Consider the following 17,847-nt stretch of genomic DNA (forward strand, 5'->3'; position numbering starts at 1 on the left):
TTTCTTTAAAAATATAAAAAAGGATCAACGCTAGCGTGGCCAAGACCCAAACATTAAGGTTATTATATCCCAAACATTAAGGTATCCTTAAAAAAAATTACTTATCAAGGAAGTATCGTTGACAATCAACACTAATTTATTTAAAGTCTTTTCATAATTTATTTAGCATAACACTATGTTTTTGCAATAATTTGAGTATATTTGTATTTAGTCCACACCGACATTCCCATGGCTTATTATTTTGCAGCCCCACAGCCCTACCACGTTAATGTTTATGTTATTGTTATTTTGTTTCGGTCCCACCCTGGTAGCTGTATTGTCACTGCAAAAAATTAATACACGCAGAAGTAGTAACGTATCGCAGAGCAGCGCGTCCACCGATCTCCCAGTATGTTAAGAAACTTGCGTAGTCAAAGTAAGTCATTTTATATTTCTCTATGTATGCCTACAATACACCACACTAAAGGAATAATACAAGCAATTAAAAGCAATTACAATTTATTTAAAGTCAATTATTAAAATGATTTATTAATTAATCATAAGTAATTAAATTGAGAGATTAATTATTCCTCTGAAGTTGTGATGTTCGGGCAACACTGAATTTATCAGTAGTTGCTTTGTCTCGGCTATACTTGCACGCTTTTGTATGTTGTGTTTGTCAGTCTCGTGATATAATAGCGTAGTAAAATAATAAGTACGTTAATATCATTACAGATATTATCTGATTATGTTTTTTTAAATAAAGACTATTTGTTATCTGTTATTTTTTGACATTTAAATTGTTACATTAATATAACGATAATATTTCTTTTAAAATCTGTGATAAAAAGCCATTTTTATAACACCCTAAAATAATACCTATTCTTTATTTGAGCTTATTACGAAACGAATAATTAGATTTGTCGTACAGAAATTGTAATATTAGTTTTCTTTAGGTGCACAACATAATAGCATTGTGTAAATAAATAGGTCATGTCAATGTTTTGACCAAAATATCAAGATTGATGTATAACAGCCTGGTGTGTCCAAAACCGCTTACAATGTGCTGTACTGAGGATTTAATGGGGGTTGGTCATCCGCATTTCACTATGGAGACCTATCACAGAAGAGTCGACCAATCACAGTCCGGCATTGTGACACGACAACAATCACGCCGCCGTGTGATTGGTTAACTGCGGCTCACAGCGTAAAGACTCGATAGTGAAATGTGAATTGCAATCCCACACTAAGCCCTATGAGTATAAAAATCTACCAATGTTACCTCGCTTGGTGTTTCAACTGGAGTTAGTTAGATGTCCCAACGCAATTAGATTTTCATGGAACATAGGCACATTTGTGCACCTAACTGCTCACTCAAATATAATTATCTCTTTTTCTAGCCAATTTCTAGTTCAGAATATTTTGATTGCGTTGTGACGGTCTGCTGATACAAACCATGAAGCTATAGATAATACAGGAGCCCTCACTTCCAAAAACTTTTTGATACAAGGTAGCAAAGTACATATATTTATTCCTTTTTTTTTAATCTGTGACGCGACCTCATATTGCGAGTAGCAACCAATACGAGGTCGGGTAATATATATCTCTCACCGCGTGAGAAGCACAGATCAGACCAAGTATTAAAGAGGACCATATATATATATGTACTTTGCTTCAAATAGTTTTTAGCAGCATGGGCTCCAGCTTCATGGTCCAAGTCAAATTGCTAGCTACTGATTTTTCCCGTGGGGTATTCCAGTGGCACCCTTGTCGCCGACAAAGATCGTGGCGTTCCGTCGGCTGTCGGACTCTCAGCGCCGTCGCTCGTGCCGCTTGTCTCCCGTCATCCGCATCACCGAAAACCCCATCTCGGAGGCAGTCGTCTGCTAAACACTTCATTTAAAACGGGCGCGCGCGATTTCTGCGGGACGAATTTTAATTTTTTTAGGTTGTCTTATAAATTGGGATTTCAATGTACTAGCCTGTAGCTTATCCATAGTCAGTAAAACTAAAACTGGTGTCGTGTATGTACTTATTGTATGTGTAGCCTTTGTTGTAAACTAAATTAAGCCAATTCAAATTTATTTTTATCTGTGCGCTCGACGAGTTAATTTTTTTTTCTATGGTTAAAAGCGTGTAAATTAGTTGATTTGTATAAATTTTACGACACTCAAAAATGTGGTTTTGAATATGGATAATGCTGCAGATTATCTATAGCGTTGCAGTCCCGATTTATATCAGATTATTTCCTTATTTTGTTAACTGTTTACATTTCATTATTGCTATAATTAACAATTACATCGCACATGTCTTTTCACATAAATGCAAATCGTCCCGCATATAACAATCCCACCAGAACCTGCTTCTCAAACAAGTTATTGTATTATTAAGACTGGCGTATATGGCAGTGTGATCGGGGGCGATTCATAATTAGTTCAAGGTATTATAAATTAAAAAGAAATACAACATTTAAAAAATTTGAATCGTTGCACTGACGGAGAATTCTTGAACACATAAAAAATATGTACATTATGTACGTATATGGTATAATTTATATAGAACATTTTCTACTGTTTGTGTCCTAGGTGAGAGACAAAACGAAAAATCAAATAACGAATTTATTTCTATGCATTTCTTTTTATATATTTTTTTTTAATTTAAAAGTTGACAATAAATTATGGTTCTTTTTAAAAAAACTTCGTTTACAACAATAAATATATTTTTGTGTCATGAATTGTCCAAAACGTTTAGCATGGCTGAACATATATTGGCTGGTTGCATTCCATTGCACTGTCGGTAAGCCAATCTTAGGTAGAATGGAATTAGGACATACGGACAAACGGAACCAAAGATTTATTATTACATAAGTGTACATATCGCGAAGGAAGGCTGTTGGAAGCAGGTCCGCGCGCGCCGTCCGCGCCTGGTAGTTAGGTCCCACACGCCAGTGAGAAGCACTGTTGACGTTATTATACCTATATCATTATATAATTTTAAGGAAACTTTACTAGTACCCACTATACATTATATACTATAGATTAGTTGTGTTAGGCTATCGTCACATTTATTACGAATTGGGGATTGCGACTGCGGTGAGAGCGGGGTTTTTTGTAACTAGAAATTACATTGGAAGCTGTGTGGTTCCCATGTTGGACGGGTCGCCACGTGTGTGGTATTGGACAAAAAATACTTATTACTGTTTTGACTTTAGTAATAGTAACCGAATATTTAAACAACTTAAAAAGTTTACTTAAAAGGCAGGATAACGAAATAGACAGCTGAAATCCTGGCCTGCTGCCTGCCTGTGCAAGCCTGTTCTACTGGTTCTATGATAGCAGATATTTATTTTTCGCCTGTAATAGTAACAAATATACTTGTAACAAAAGTCAAAGGTGCCCGTCGATCCGGAACCACACGTGGGCGTCGTTGGGTGCTATGTTAAGACCAAGATAGTTTTTCAAAAAAAAAAAGATCGTGTAACGAAAAGTCTTTTAGACATATTTTGCAAATGTACGTTTCTTTATTAAAATGAATTTAATTGATGACTTCTAATATCTATAGCCCTAGTATTTGTAAACAGTCCTATATTTATTCGATTTCTTATTACAATTTTGAACAAAGGCCTATGTTGATGTACCGAAGCGTTGTGACCGATTTTTATGTATTTGTTATTGTGATAACCTTTTGTTATTTTTATGTATTGTGTTTAATTTATTCATAAGTATAATTTCGTAATTATTTTTGTCACTGTGATCATTGAGTATTATGTATGAGTTAAGTACATATTTTTGTTTAGAGTAGTAAATAATTTATTTTTATAGTAATGTAAGTAAATACATTTCACCGCTTTTAGTCGTGAAGCCGAATAGAACAATATCCACTTTACGCAGTGGCTTGTGGAGCTGAGACTGGCTCCGATGTCAGTGTAGATGTTTACACGCTGTATAAATACACCTGTCTCCATCTACACTATCCGTCCCACTGTTTAGTTCCAGAATCTCACACTTATTTTCTCCTCGGTTTAAGCGGTTACAATGAAATTGTATTATGAGCTATGCTAGTAGGTAATAAGGAACATATGTAAAGATGTTATTAATATAAGCTTGGAAGAATGTATTGCGCGGAGTATTTTTGATGCAATCAAAGAAATATTTTTCTGTTTTTACTTTTTAATAATAATTTTGAAATAACAATAACCGGCACTATACAATATAGGGCGTAATCGGCGGTGAAAATAGTTTGCATCGAAAATACACGTCGAATTTGTAATGGCTTATCTTTGAATAAATGTATTAACCGCGTAAATTGTAGGAACTATACTCTTATAGACCCTTCATACAACAGTGCGAGTTTCCTGGTAGTTCTGTTTAATGGTGTATCGATGTTAAGGTATCGGAGTTTACATACTTAGAATAGATGTTTTGATCTGTAGTTGGATCTGAGTAGAGGACTGTTCGTTCCAACCTTAGAAAATTACATGTACGACGCGCGCATGCGCAGCTCTTATTGGCCAGACCGGACGTCACGTAGTTCAAGTCAAATCAAATTTCAATATCAAATGTCGTACATTTAAAATTCTCAAGATGCTATTATATGCTTTGTAGAAGAATATTAATACATATATATTTTCTAGAATTAACATTTTAACGAGATCAAAAGAAAACTTTGTTTTGTAGTGTTCGATATCTGGACTTATTTCGATTAACTTGTGTGAGTTTCAAATATGGGTCTATTAAAAGGTGATTTTTTAATTGTTTCATTGTTTTATTAAACTCTTGATATTTCGTTTCCCGATTTGGTTATTTATTATATAATCATATAAACTCTAGCGCCATCTAACGATAAAAGTGAAGAAAACACCGAAATATTTAAAAACCGTTTATAATTAATATATAGGATGCAACAAAACTTATCACATTATACATAGGTATGTAGATACTACTGAATATATCTTAAATCTATGATTACAATAATATAATTAAAAAAAAACCTATTAACAAATAATATTATACTGAATTTCACATTGTTATATATTTTTGGAATGGGGTGGAAATGTATTTTTATTTGCTATAAGTTTAAAAACTGAAATAGTTTGTTATAGGAAATTGTGAAATATTATTTTCACTGTAAACTATTAAGTATTTCTTTTTGTTGATCTACGGTGGAAACCTAACGACATCTAACTTAAGATGATAATGAAATTACAGCAAGTGGTGACAATAAAGTTCATAACAACATGGCGTCGCTTCACATCGTGAAATAACAAATTGAAAAATGTAAGTGCTGTTTGAAACTCAAATTAAATAGAGATATACAAAACAGAGGGCCTTTAAGTTCATGCAAACGCATAACAAATTTTTACATTGGTCGGATGTCATGGCTTCAAGAAGGATATGCGTACCAATAGTCTATCTGAAGGGCGTGCGAAGCGCAGATAAAAGTAGGAATGCGGACCCTGAGCTCCAATGCTATACGGCTGGGGAAGAAATCGGGAAAACACCAATGTTGCAGCCACCAAGGGAACTCCAAAAGAAGCCCTATTCCACTCAAAGCCACTGAAAACGTCCATAATGGATGGGTTAGTTTCTACTATCTGTTCCACTCAGATCCAATGATTAATTTCTACTATTGGTTCTACTCTAAGACCACAAACCATGAAGCGACAGGAAGGGTCTTTCACATAGTGATTCTCTGCGTAGACAATTTACAGCCTCGGTCCACAAATCTTCTCCTTCCATTTAGGTAGAGGATTTGGGCCACTTATTTCATGACATGAAGTAAATCCCAATTCAGGTGCACTCAGGTGATACTTTATCGCCTATTTCAGACAAACAGGTTCGTGCGTTGAAGTTGAAGCTCTACGACTTGTGGCGGCACTGCCGTGCCCCCAGATAATACCCACATCCGATAGTTATTGGTGGCATGAGTCGTGTCATAGTTGAGTGTTTATGCAAATCTATCTACGAAGTGTGTGCTCATCGATGGAGACATACACATGGATTTATAGAAGTACTTACTAATTCCATGGGCAATATGGGCATACATTAATTTTATTTTTGGGCAGTGTCGGCAACATTTTAATGAATCAGCAAAATTTAAAAATGTTATTGATATAAATAAAAATTTTTACATGTCTTTATTTCAACAGTGCCCTCATGTGTCACCCTCATAAAATACAAGGATTCCTCGTTGTGAGCCGATCCTGTGTGCAACATTCGGCAATTCTCATCATAATAATACTAAAGCGACGTGGGATATTGCAGCTCTGCATTACTCTATGACGCGGCAACAAGCGTAAGTCGGCGATATTTTACTTTTAAGATTCAGACAGAAAGCGTGAAACTAAATAACAAAAGCTTGTAAAAAGCAGAACTATCTATTGAATATTCACTTTTACAATACAAATATTCAACAGTCCTAGATTTGGTGTGAATCTTTATGAGATCCATGGCATACGGTCAGAAAAGTTCAAATACAGACACGCCCAAATTACCACTTCATAAAAATCCATGCAAAATTACTTGACATCGGTCGACTATAATTAATGAGAATTTGAATAAAATTGGGCGGAACTTTTGTAACTTTAGTTCAAGATTCTATTTGTAAATGTTACTCAATTGCAGGACATATTTTAGTTTTTAAACGCGCTAATTTAGTATCAATTATTTTATTACTAATAAATACAAATTCATATTATATACTTAATATAAAAATGATACAATAAGTTGTGTTACACACAATACAAGTCTATACGAGTGTTCACTTAAAAGAAATATGATTTTAAAATAAATTTACAGCGTGTTAGTTGCTATTTTATTCAATATTTACACACAAAGCCCAAATATAATTATAATACATATATAAAGGAATTCATTAAAACATTTTATAACACGAAATCAGTACTTTTCAAACACGCATAAGAGTTGAATTTTATTATTAATGTTTAATTGTTTATTCTTGTAACGTTCAAGTTGCAATATAACTGGTTCCAAAAAAAAATCTCTTAAGACCCCGAGTCTAGAAACTTCCAAGTTGCAAAAATCAACATTTTAAACGTTCAAAAAATTCAATTCTCAAAACATTGTCTCTTTTTTTATATATATATAAGTGGATTGTGAATTTTTTATATTTTTTACCTTGACCTTGATATTTCAAAAGAAAGGGTGGAAACTGTAACGCTTGTTGATATGTGTTTTTAATATAAATGATTAAAAGGTTTGATTACATGAAAACAGCACCTTTTAACACCTTTTCATAGGTGCTTTTTTCCTTGTCCAAGATAAATAGTAAGCAAACCTTTTAATTATGTATATTAAAAGCACATCTTGACAAGCGCTTCAGCTTCCTCCCTTTTTTGGAATTTCAAGGTCAAGGTAAAAAATATAAACCATTCACAATCCACTTATATATTTAAAAAAATCAAGGCCAATTAAAAAAATATGTAAACCATATACAATCACAAACTACTTGGACGATATATATATATATTTGATTAGATTGTGATTTTGTATATATTTTGTATATATTTCTCTTTACAGAAAATCCGCGCAATTTTCCGTTAGACAAAACAATTTGCTCATATCAAAATAAACGGCGCAAAATTAACAATCATATTGTTAAAAGCCTATTACAACAGATAGCGTTTTAGAAATTGTGTTTCACAAGTGTTCGATATGTTTGCTAAATAACATCAGGCAGATTTATCTAGCAGTTTATCTGTCAGATTTATCAGAAACAGAAACACAGTTTACGACTCGATGTAGTTAAAATATTATTGGATTTTTATACAAACATGGAATTTATTGTCTTAGTCCAGTTAATCTTAGCTAATTTTAGAACTATTTCCCGTGGTCCCATAAGTAAATGGGTCAACGGTTAAATGATTTTTGTCATTGTCCCATCAATGGGACATCCAATAGAACTACGGAAAAGAAGGGAGTTTTTCATTCATTTTAATTTGGACAACAGTGCACAATTTTGTAAAGAGCAACACTTAGATTCATAATACGTACTATCCACGACCAAAATAAAATTACATTAATTAAATATATGTGACTACAACAAGTAGGGGCGTAAGCTCGTCTTTATACACATGTGTAACTATAGTTATTTTCTTCAAGCACCGAAATTTAGAACAAACCCCACCACACATGCATATATCAGTCGATAATATCCGTGTGTTACGCACACTAATACAAAGCAGAGTTCACGCCTCGAGGACTGTAGTACAGACATACATACAGGTATCATTACATGTTTACGTCGTATATATAAGTACTCCGAAGTGGTTGGTTTCTCAACGATGGAATATGATGATTAAGATAATAGAAATGACGATGATGACGACGATCGCCAAGTAGACTTTCTTTTTTCGCAGCTTATTCTGAAAACGAAAACAATCGGTTATGAAGCGTTGAAAAACAATTGAATACGTGCCGTAAATTTCTTCACAATGCATGCGTTTATTTCACGGCAAAACTTTGACATTTTAGTACCATTGTACCCCCCATTGCTCCGTCATGCCTCGTTGTTCCCACCAAAAAATATTTGAAGTAATGGCTGCGATTTTACAACCAGTCGCTAGTCTGACCTAATGTCGACCCACTTTATGAATGCTATTGTATTCTATCAGCAGATACCAAAGCCCTAACTCCCTCCTCGTAGAACACCCACGGAAGGATATGGAGTGGTCCTATTTTAGGGCGGAACCACATGTCAGAAATGATTGGCTACTTTAAAACCAGTCGAATCAGATAGGTACTTTTTCCTAATGTCAAAAACATGACAGTGATGTAATAAGACGTCACGGATTTTCGAGTCAAATGGCAATTCTAATATACTTTGATGACTCCGAAAAGTTGTAAATCAAGTAATTAATAAAACTGATCAATTATTGTATTTTATTTTATACCCAGTCAAGTAGCCAATTTAACACGAAAATAGGTGTGTTACCTTGTAATTGGCGGCCTCGTGCAGCTGGTGCCGGCCGGCCTCCACGTTGTCCGCGGCGTACTCCACGTGCGACTCGATCGAGTCCACCACCACTCCCTGAGCGTGGATCATCTGCCCCAAGTCCTTGAAGATCTGGTTCACGTCTGTGATGTCGCTCTGACGGTTGCAAAAAAACACTCCATATGAATATTCCGTTTCTTCATCATGAACACCAATACAATCTGTATGATTGGTTTAGTTATGGACAGTGCAGATCGAAACGATAAGTCCCTAGTGAAATATCACTAAGGACAGTCTTCACTTATGCAGTGAAAACTTGTCCCTAGTGAAATATATCGTTTTGTGTTCAAGTGTTGAGAGATTACATAAAAAAAAGATTATTCGTATGTATTTGCTATGTACGTACGATTCTATAAACTATTGGCAAACAGTTCGCCAATTTTTGGCGGATTCACCATACTCACCATTCACCACACATTACTGGTTTTCATTACATACTAACAAGGGATCGAACTGAGCCAATTAATATTAACAACAGGGTGGCTTGGATAAGGTATATACTATACGAGGGCTGCTATTTATGTATCCGGAACTGGCCAATAATTCTAGAATATTTAAAAAGTAATTACAACATTTGAAAATAGAACTCTTCGGCTAGAGAATAAATATTTTTCATGTCCCTGTCATTTGTTTTTTTCAATTGGCGCCAATTTTGAAAATAGCTTGTCTTCCTTGCCATGGATTTAACTCGTGAACATTTTCGCGCGATGATTTATTATGATTTTCGGCGTGGATTAACTCAAAAACAGTGCATCGAACAACTGATTTTAACTTTTGGAGATGAAGCACCATCGAAAACCACTGTGTATTATTGGTTTAAGGAATTTCAACGTGGACGGTCTATGCTCACGGATGAAATTAAGGAGGGTCGTCCTAAATCGGTAGTGGTACAACAAAATATTGATGCTGTGCGACAATTAGTAATGCAAGATCGTCATGTTACATACCGCGAGATAGAGGCGTCTCTGGGCATTAATATGACGAGTATACACGCGATATTACACGAACATTTAATTGTTAAAAAAATTTGTTCGCGTTGGATTCCGCACAACTTGAGCGTAGATCAAAAACAGGCTCGTGTCGACTGGTGTAAGAAAATGATAAAAAAATACAACCGTGGCACGTCAAAAGCTGTTTATAATATCTACACAGGTGACGAAACCTGGATCTATGCTTATGACCCTGAAACTAAACAGCAGTCAACGGTGTGGGTCTTTCAAGATGAACCGAATCCAACAAAAGTTGTTCGTGCGAGAAGCACTTTAAAGCAAATGGTCGCTTGTTTTTTTGGTATCAACGGACATGTAGCTACAGTGCCACTAGAGAATAGTAGGACGGTTAATTCTGAATGGTACACCACCATTTGTTTGCCAGAAGTCTTTGAAAAAATACGAAAGAACAACCCACAACGCAGAATCATACTTCATCACGACAATGCTAGCTACCACAAGTCGGCTGAAACAAATGATTTTTTGGAGGGTCAAAAGATTGAATTGACGGGTCATCCGCCGTACAGCCCCGACCTGGCACCCAATGATTTTTATTTATTTCCAAACATTAAAAATAAATTCGAGCCGCGAAGAGGCCGTTGATGCGTTCAAAACACACGTTTTGGACATACCTCAATCAGAATGGAAAAAGTGCTTTGAAAATTGGTTTCATCGTATGCAGAAGTGCATAGATCATCGCGGAGAATACTTCGAGAAACAATAAAACCATATGTAATAATATATGTATGTTTAATTTTGTTATTCCGGATACATAAATAGCAGCCCTCGTACGATGTTATAGCATTATAATTAAAACTTGTACTGATCAGCTACACAAGAGGGTGACTCACAGACAATGGATATAATGCAATTATGAGTTATGTACTTGTTTTGTAGTATTATTGAAATAAATTTGGCCTTTTTGAATGGGTGTTCACACGAAATGCTGTACGCTTGTAAAACGTATGTTAATAATGGCAGTGACATAGTTGAATTCAATTATAAATTGATCATAGGCCGAAGCTTTTGAAAATATGGGCAAGCGGGAATAAAGCTCGGAAACTGCTTGTCTCTTGCCTCCATACCAAGGCACACATGCACTTGCGTGTCCTACCACCTGCTGAAGGATGTGTGTGACGCCACAGATAATGCTGTATCGGTGGCGCCTTATTGGTTTCCACTAATACGATTAGACGACACGCTTAAAAGTAGAAATGATAATAGTCAATCGACCCGCGTGATTTTTGAAAATTTAAATTGAACTTGAACTTGGTTTGGTGGGCCTGATGACTGCTAAATATGTACAAATCCACAGGCACAGGCCCGAATGTAACCACGAGACTTGTTTTATATAGTATAACTACTCTACTAAACACCCAGAATCGAACCTAAGAAATCAGAGGAGCGGACAGCCAGGAAATCCAAAATGTATTATACATATAAAATTTGAGAAGATAGAGTTAAAAGTTCCATTTTATTTAAAAAACAAATTGATAGCGTATATTGACGTGACGTGTAAGTAATCGCGTCGGACTTATCAAGGATTTATTTGTAACGTTATATTTTAAGACTTCATTGTATTCGTTCGAAACTCACTTCGAATACAATCAATTATACTTGTTTGTGCTAACAGCTAAATTGTTTTAAATTGATATAATTGACACTCGATATGTGGTCAACAACATTGTATTGTATACATACTAGCGGCCCGTCGCGGCTTCGCTCGGGTAAAAACATAATAAATTGTTCACCTAAACCTTCCTGCAATATCGATTTATCTATTAAAAAATCTGCATCAAAATCCGTTGCGCAGTTTCAAAGATTTAATTAAATAGCGACAGAAATTCCCGCTGTCTGTCGCTACTATGTTTTATACTATATAGTGATGATCTATGTATATGTACCATATACATATGCCTAGTCAATCGAAATTGTGTTAAATATTTGAAACAAAAGAACTACATATATATTACATTTTTTAATGAAATATTCTATAATAAATATAATAATGAAAAAAAAATCGCAATATATGTTTTGTTAAACATTTTGGAAGTGTAACTAATTAGCGTCGCTGATAAAACCGTTATCGATGGCAATAAAATAATATACGTGGTTTGTTAGCTACAACAGAAACACATTGCATTTGATTCGATTTTGCGTTTTTTTTTTCACTTCATCACGAAACGCGCAGGATTTTAATTAACAAAAAAATACACGAGCGTTATTAAAAATTATCATGCTCCCAATCATTATTAAAATTTCATTGGTGCGTACGCACCTACAAATAATTAAATATGTTTGGTATAATTTCATAGATAACATTTTATTACTCACAAGATCCGATTCATCTAATCTTTCTGAGTTGATATCTAATACATAGAATTCTCGTGTCAGAGTTTTAATTACGTTACGATTCTCCTCCGAAACAGCTAAACCGATTTTGATGAAATTTTATATGTACTTTCATAAACAAATCCGGGATGGGATGCTATTAGTTTTATTATAAGTTATTAGCTAATAGTATTTAAATCGCTCAATCAACAAGTACCAGTGTGATGTAAACAATAGGCAAAAACTATAGGCATCGTTATATACTCGTATTTTGTTGCGCTTATATGAGAAAGAGAACTGTATTAGAAATATAAACAAGAAGAAAGGGGACAGAGTTCTATCTCTTTTCAAACTTTATGGCCAACAGCCAGAATCCTAACTAATATCATAAATACGAAAATAAATTGGTTTGTTAACTCTTCTTCTTGAAATTAAGCTTACATACAGTTGGAAATATGGAGAAGGACAGGATAGGTATCCTGTCCTTCTCCATATTTCCAACTGTATTTTTCATCCCGGAAAAATAACTGCTCCCGTGTGAAATTCACGCGGGCGAAGCCGCGGGCAAAAGCTAGTTTTATCTAATTATGGCCAAGTATTACACATACTGTTAAAATATTGGCATTGACCACCTCCGGAGCAATAGTGGTCTCCACGCTATCTAGAGGATTCCTCACATGGGCAAATATTTGTAGTTCTGATTCTGATCATAGATGTTTACAGTTATGGGTATATAATGTCCGTCTCTGTGTTTGTGACCATCGGACTCGCGACACAAGCTTAATGTCTATAATGTTGTCCAATTTGCGCATTTATTTCCATTTATATAACATTATTATATGTATGTATAGATGATGGCTCACCTCAAGCTGCCTGATGTCTCGCTCCCGCTCCTCCAGCTCCAATAGCTCCCTCTCGCTCTGCATTGTGAGCTGCTCCTGCTTGCGGACGTTGGTGTCGCTCATCTCCACGAGATCCTTGTTACCTGACGGACATACACAATTATAATATTCTGGCAGCTCGTTCAGGCTTTGCTCGGGTAAAGTAGCCGAATACTACTGAACTAAAACTTTGACATGCCCTGGATGTTGTAAGAAGACAGTTAACAACAATACCATTCCTAATAAATAAATAATAAATATATTAAGGACAAATCACACAGATTGAGATAGCGCCAAAGTAAGTCCTAGACTTGTGTTATGGGATACTAACTCAACGATACTATATTCTATAACATATACATATATAGATAAACATCCAAGACCCGGGCCAATCAGAAAAAGATAAGTCTTCAATTAACAATGTCCATTTTTCATATAAATTATTATAACATAAATAAAGAAATAAAAAAAAACCTGGGACCTCTCGGTTCAAAGGCAAGCACTTTACCACTGCGCACCGAGGTCGTCTATATATATTCCTAATAAGTCTATAGTCTATATTTATATCAATATTCCTAATAAGGTTTGATGTCAGACAGGCTGTTAACATCACAGCGGAAACTAATTTTTACGATTATTTTTCACGCTGAGTCCGGGCTTCGCGGCCTAAAATCCCCGAACGCAACGGCGCAACCATTCCTAAAAAATTTGACGTCACACAGCAGGCACACAAACATAGTGAAAACGGTAAAGGTAAAAATATCAACTTACCACCGAGAGCAAAGGGATCTCCAATGTTGACCGACTGGGCCTTGACTTTCTTAACATCTTCCTTGGTTTTCTGCGCTGCCGACCTTTGCGTAGCCTACCCAAGAAAATATACATGCAAATATTAATTTTCTTTTCTAAATAAAACTATGTATTGTAAATTTTGCGCAATTACATTTATAGAAATGAGAGAAATTACATTGAATTATAGTGTTTTGTTCTATTTCTATTTTATTTTTTAACAGAGTTAGCCTATTACGTTTAGAAAAATAACTCTACTAGATATCAATCAGAGAGGACCATCAATATTGAGCTACCATTGTATCAGAAAATGGGACTAAGAAAATATCGGACTGTTTTTTTCTTGAACTGAAATTATGTATTTCTAAGAGCAATAGTAGGAGCTGGGCTGCCTCGAATAAGCAGCAGCTCAAACACCACACGAGAGAAAGGGTCCAAACAAGAGGCCTACCTTAGAAACATAGTCCTCAAGGAAAGCAAGGGCAATAGAACCAAACTTTCTAATTCCATTATTAATACATTATTTATATTTAGCAATAGTACTTACTTGAAAAGCATTAAGCGTCGCCATGTACTCCTCACTGAGACGGTCCCGAGACAGCTTGTTGGCAGGCTGGTCTGTGGGCATCTTCATCAGGTCCATCAGCATCAAGGATGTATCCTTTGCAAGCTTCTGAGTGTTGTTCTGTATCGTGCGTCTATAGAGAATGGACACTTTGAAACCCCACCATCTGTTCTACTGTATAGCTTTGATCAGTCCATCAAGTTATACCATTAAATAGTTAGTCAACTCTTATACTATTCAATCATTCATATTATAAATACGAAAGTTAGGATGTGTGTATGTTTGTTGTCTATGTTTGTTACTCATAACACTAAAGCTACTGAATGGATTTTGATGTGATGATATATAAATGGTGTACAGGTAGAATAAAACCTGGCAAATTGGATACTTCATAACCAATTGTCTCAGGGAGCATTGCATTAAGGCACAGCTAGTACATAACCTATTCCATTTACAAACTCATAAGGGTCAAAACACCTAAACTCAATTGCCTTCCTTCATAGAACATGCTTGACAGATTGAATGATGACATTACGTTACTTTTACAAACATTATATTACTTTTATACTATTTATTAACCAAATTTAGAGGAATCACACAAATACAAGTAAAAAAGTGAAGTACTTACAACTGGTTTCTGAGTTCCTGGGAATCTTGTGGTGTCTGCAGCTGGTTGACCATCTTAGTCAATGAAGACACTGTAAATTATACCATTGTGTAGATTGCAGGATATATAGATTTGCTAGTTCAAAGGGTCAATGTGTTGTTCCACCTCAGAATGGAACAGTTCCCATTCTCCTATCGACACTACTAAGGGACACATAGGCTTGGCAACAATAGCATTCCCAAAAAAGATTGTCTTCAGGCAGGCTGTCATTATTAAATAAAAGCTGAATTTTCAAAATTGTAGCATAAACAATATTGAGCTGTAATGATTAGGTGGTGTTGCAAATATGGGTGCATGAGAATGCATTAGCAATATATATATATTGGCAATAATATTATAATACTGAATAATTGATCTATAGAATACAATAATTTATTTGCATAGTATGTTATAAAACGAAGCATATCCATAACTAGCAGAGATTTGGTAAAATTGTATGAATAGTAATATTGTGAAAATTTTAATGTGAGTTACTGAATCATGCAAAATTGGATGTACTTGGCATATGTTGCATGTAACCTGAAACTTAAATACCTATTATTTGTTTTCAAATTTCCAAAGAAGCAAGGGGAATTGCTTACAACAGAGTAATTATTGGAAAATGTGTATATGTGTATACATAGCAGAATACTTAGTGCAGTGAGCATTGAAACTTTTCAGTGAGAAACTGCCAGAATGGTGTAATCAATCACTATGTCACATATCAATGTGCTATCAAGTCAATCAATCAGCTAAACTATCAAGTTTAGCTGCACCTTAATAGGCATAAAAACTTGCAGTGATTGAGTTCAATAACAAACTCACTCTATGCACTCTATGTTGTACACTTCTCCCGAGTGCAGATGATCAAATGTAGATTAAGCGTCCTTCCGAATCTTTAAGTGCATACTTAGAGATTTGAAAGGAAGAAAAGTACTTTCAGTGTTCTGAGAGTAATGGAAGCTCCAATATACAGCTAGATTTTGTTAGTATTTTATTTAAACATTTAAGTTATTGAAATATGTTTAGTTGGTACCTATTATGATAACACTTGACTTCAAACACGGGTTGTTTATTGGCATTAAAATCATGGCAAAAGCATTACCTACAAAGAAAATCTAAAGCAAAAAACAGTTTGTAAGCAAAGGCCTTTGTTTACACATGGCAAAGATAAAAAACGCAAAAGACAGACAATGGGATTACTCACCATTTTGTGATATCTTGTTGATGTTACTCGCGATAGTTTGAGACAGTCGCTGGAAACTTCTTCCAGCATCGTCGTAAGACACGCCTCCTTGATATGATGTCTCCATGTTCACCTTTTGAAGGGAATGTTAAATTTTAAACACCCTTATGTTTACGATAAAAGTCATTTGACAACGAAAGAATGGCTTCGAATAATCTACTTACCTAGCGTAGAAATTACAAAATTAAATTTATGACGTGCACCGTGGTTTCTACTGCGTTATTGATATAAATTGAGGAACAATCGCAAACAAAGTGAGATTAGGTCTTAGCCGTAGGTTTTATCAAGAATGACGATGTAAATCCGGACGATGAAAACACCAATAAACCTAAAATTCAAAACTACGAAAAATTACTTCTTTACATCAACCAACAAAATAGGAATGAAGGAAGGAACCTGACCTGGCAGACAGACAAACAGACACCAACAGAACAGACAGATTGACTGACAGGCTCAGTCAGACTCAGACAGCTAGTTACAAAACTGAATTATAAAGGGATCTTTCACAGATGACAGCACATGGATTTGTACACCTACTGACCGACCGCTCCAAATAATCATTCTTATGACAGGCCGGCGCATCCTTCGCATATTTTAAAGAAATCAACCCCAGCTCCGACGTAAAAGATTTTTATCTCAGACATTTTGAAAATTTTTCCCCAATCGTAGTGAAACTAAAAAACACTGTGGTAAACCAAACAAATCTGCTTTATTTGTCTTTACCACCGAAGGCATCAGCAGAAGGACATACAGGATAAGACAAAAGTGAATATTTCGTAATTTTACTAAATTTGGCGATATGATAAAATAAAAATTCGCACCAAAAAGGATCAACGCATTTCTCATTACTTTATTTTATAATGCTAATAATAATAAAAAAAAACATGTTATCGCTGTGCGGGGTGCTACCATGAAACTAAATACACGTAGTTACGTCTTAACGTCCACACGTTCTCTTTTTTACACAATGTGTACTCGATAAAAAGAAACACCCTCAGGACGTAGTAATGTCGTTGTAGGTTTTCTGAAACATCATCACCTTTTCTTTATTCATATTAAATAATCTACAAAATTTACTTACCACAAAAAATGTACCTACTGTATAATTTTGTATACGTGTACAATAATGTTATGTACACGTATACAAAATTATACATATATAGCTAAATGTGTACGAGGAACTAGTTTATTATTTTTTCTTTTTACGTCTTCGATACACAGCAATAATGTGTCAGTTTGTGTTGCACCTTGAGGTCACTTGGATTAAATCATTGTGCAACCCATGAATAATAATGGTGACCGCATCATTTGTTTTTTGGTCTTGTCCATGTGCCAGCTTCTGTGTAATAAGCCCTTATATATTTTAGTTTGACAACCGCACTTTTCATAGACACATTTTTTTCACTATC

General features: G+C 35.0%; 2 protein-coding genes across 12 annotated transcripts in view; one reads left to right on the forward strand and one right to left on the reverse strand.

The window, feature by feature from the left end:
• MESK2 (Misexpression suppressor of KSR 2) overlaps window positions 1-4,733 on the forward strand; it is a 71,039-nt gene extending 66,306 nt beyond the window's left edge. For 7 of the 10 annotated variants that reach the window (XR_010370323.1, XM_053768988.1, XM_053768993.1 and 4 more), the window contains one exon: window positions 1,739-4,733. Coding sequence is in view for 9 of the 10 variants with exons in the window: in XM_053768988.1 (XP_053624963.1) it covers window positions 1,739-1,869 (131 nt within the window). In the remaining variant the exon portion in view is untranslated. Of the gene's footprint in view, window positions 1-311; window positions 416-1,738 lie in introns of all 10 variants that reach the window. The other 3 variants (XM_053768992.2, XM_064436998.1, XM_064436999.1) reach the window with 1 other exon arrangement.
• A 111-nt stretch (window positions 4,734-4,844) lies between these two features.
• On the reverse strand, window positions 4,845-16,914 carry Syx7 (Syntaxin 7). 2 transcript variants are annotated; one of them, XM_053768998.1, is made up of 8 exons: window positions 16,840-16,914; window positions 16,400-16,511; window positions 15,175-15,244; window positions 14,529-14,679; window positions 13,964-14,057; window positions 13,175-13,296; window positions 8,932-9,087; window positions 4,845-8,362 (listed from the first exon to the last, which is right to left on the reverse strand). In XM_053768998.1, exons 2-8 carry the CDS (start codon window positions 16,503-16,505, stop codon window positions 8,276-8,278), a joined length of 786 nt encoding a protein of 261 aa, XP_053624973.1. In that variant the 5' UTR covers window positions 16,506-16,511; window positions 16,840-16,914; the 3' UTR covers window positions 4,845-8,275. The 2 variants fall into 2 exon arrangements, with proteins under 2 accessions (XP_053624973.1, XP_053624972.1); XM_053768997.1 differs by lacking the exon at window positions 16,840-16,914 and adding an exon at window positions 16,603-16,833.
• Between the last annotated feature and the right edge of the window lie 933 nt (window positions 16,915-17,847).

This window comes from Plodia interpunctella, chromosome Z, assembly GCF_027563975.2.
Source record: "Plodia interpunctella isolate USDA-ARS_2022_Savannah chromosome Z, ilPloInte3.2, whole genome shotgun sequence".
NCBI classification, from domain to species: Eukaryota; Metazoa; Arthropoda; class Insecta; order Lepidoptera; family Pyralidae; genus Plodia; species Plodia interpunctella.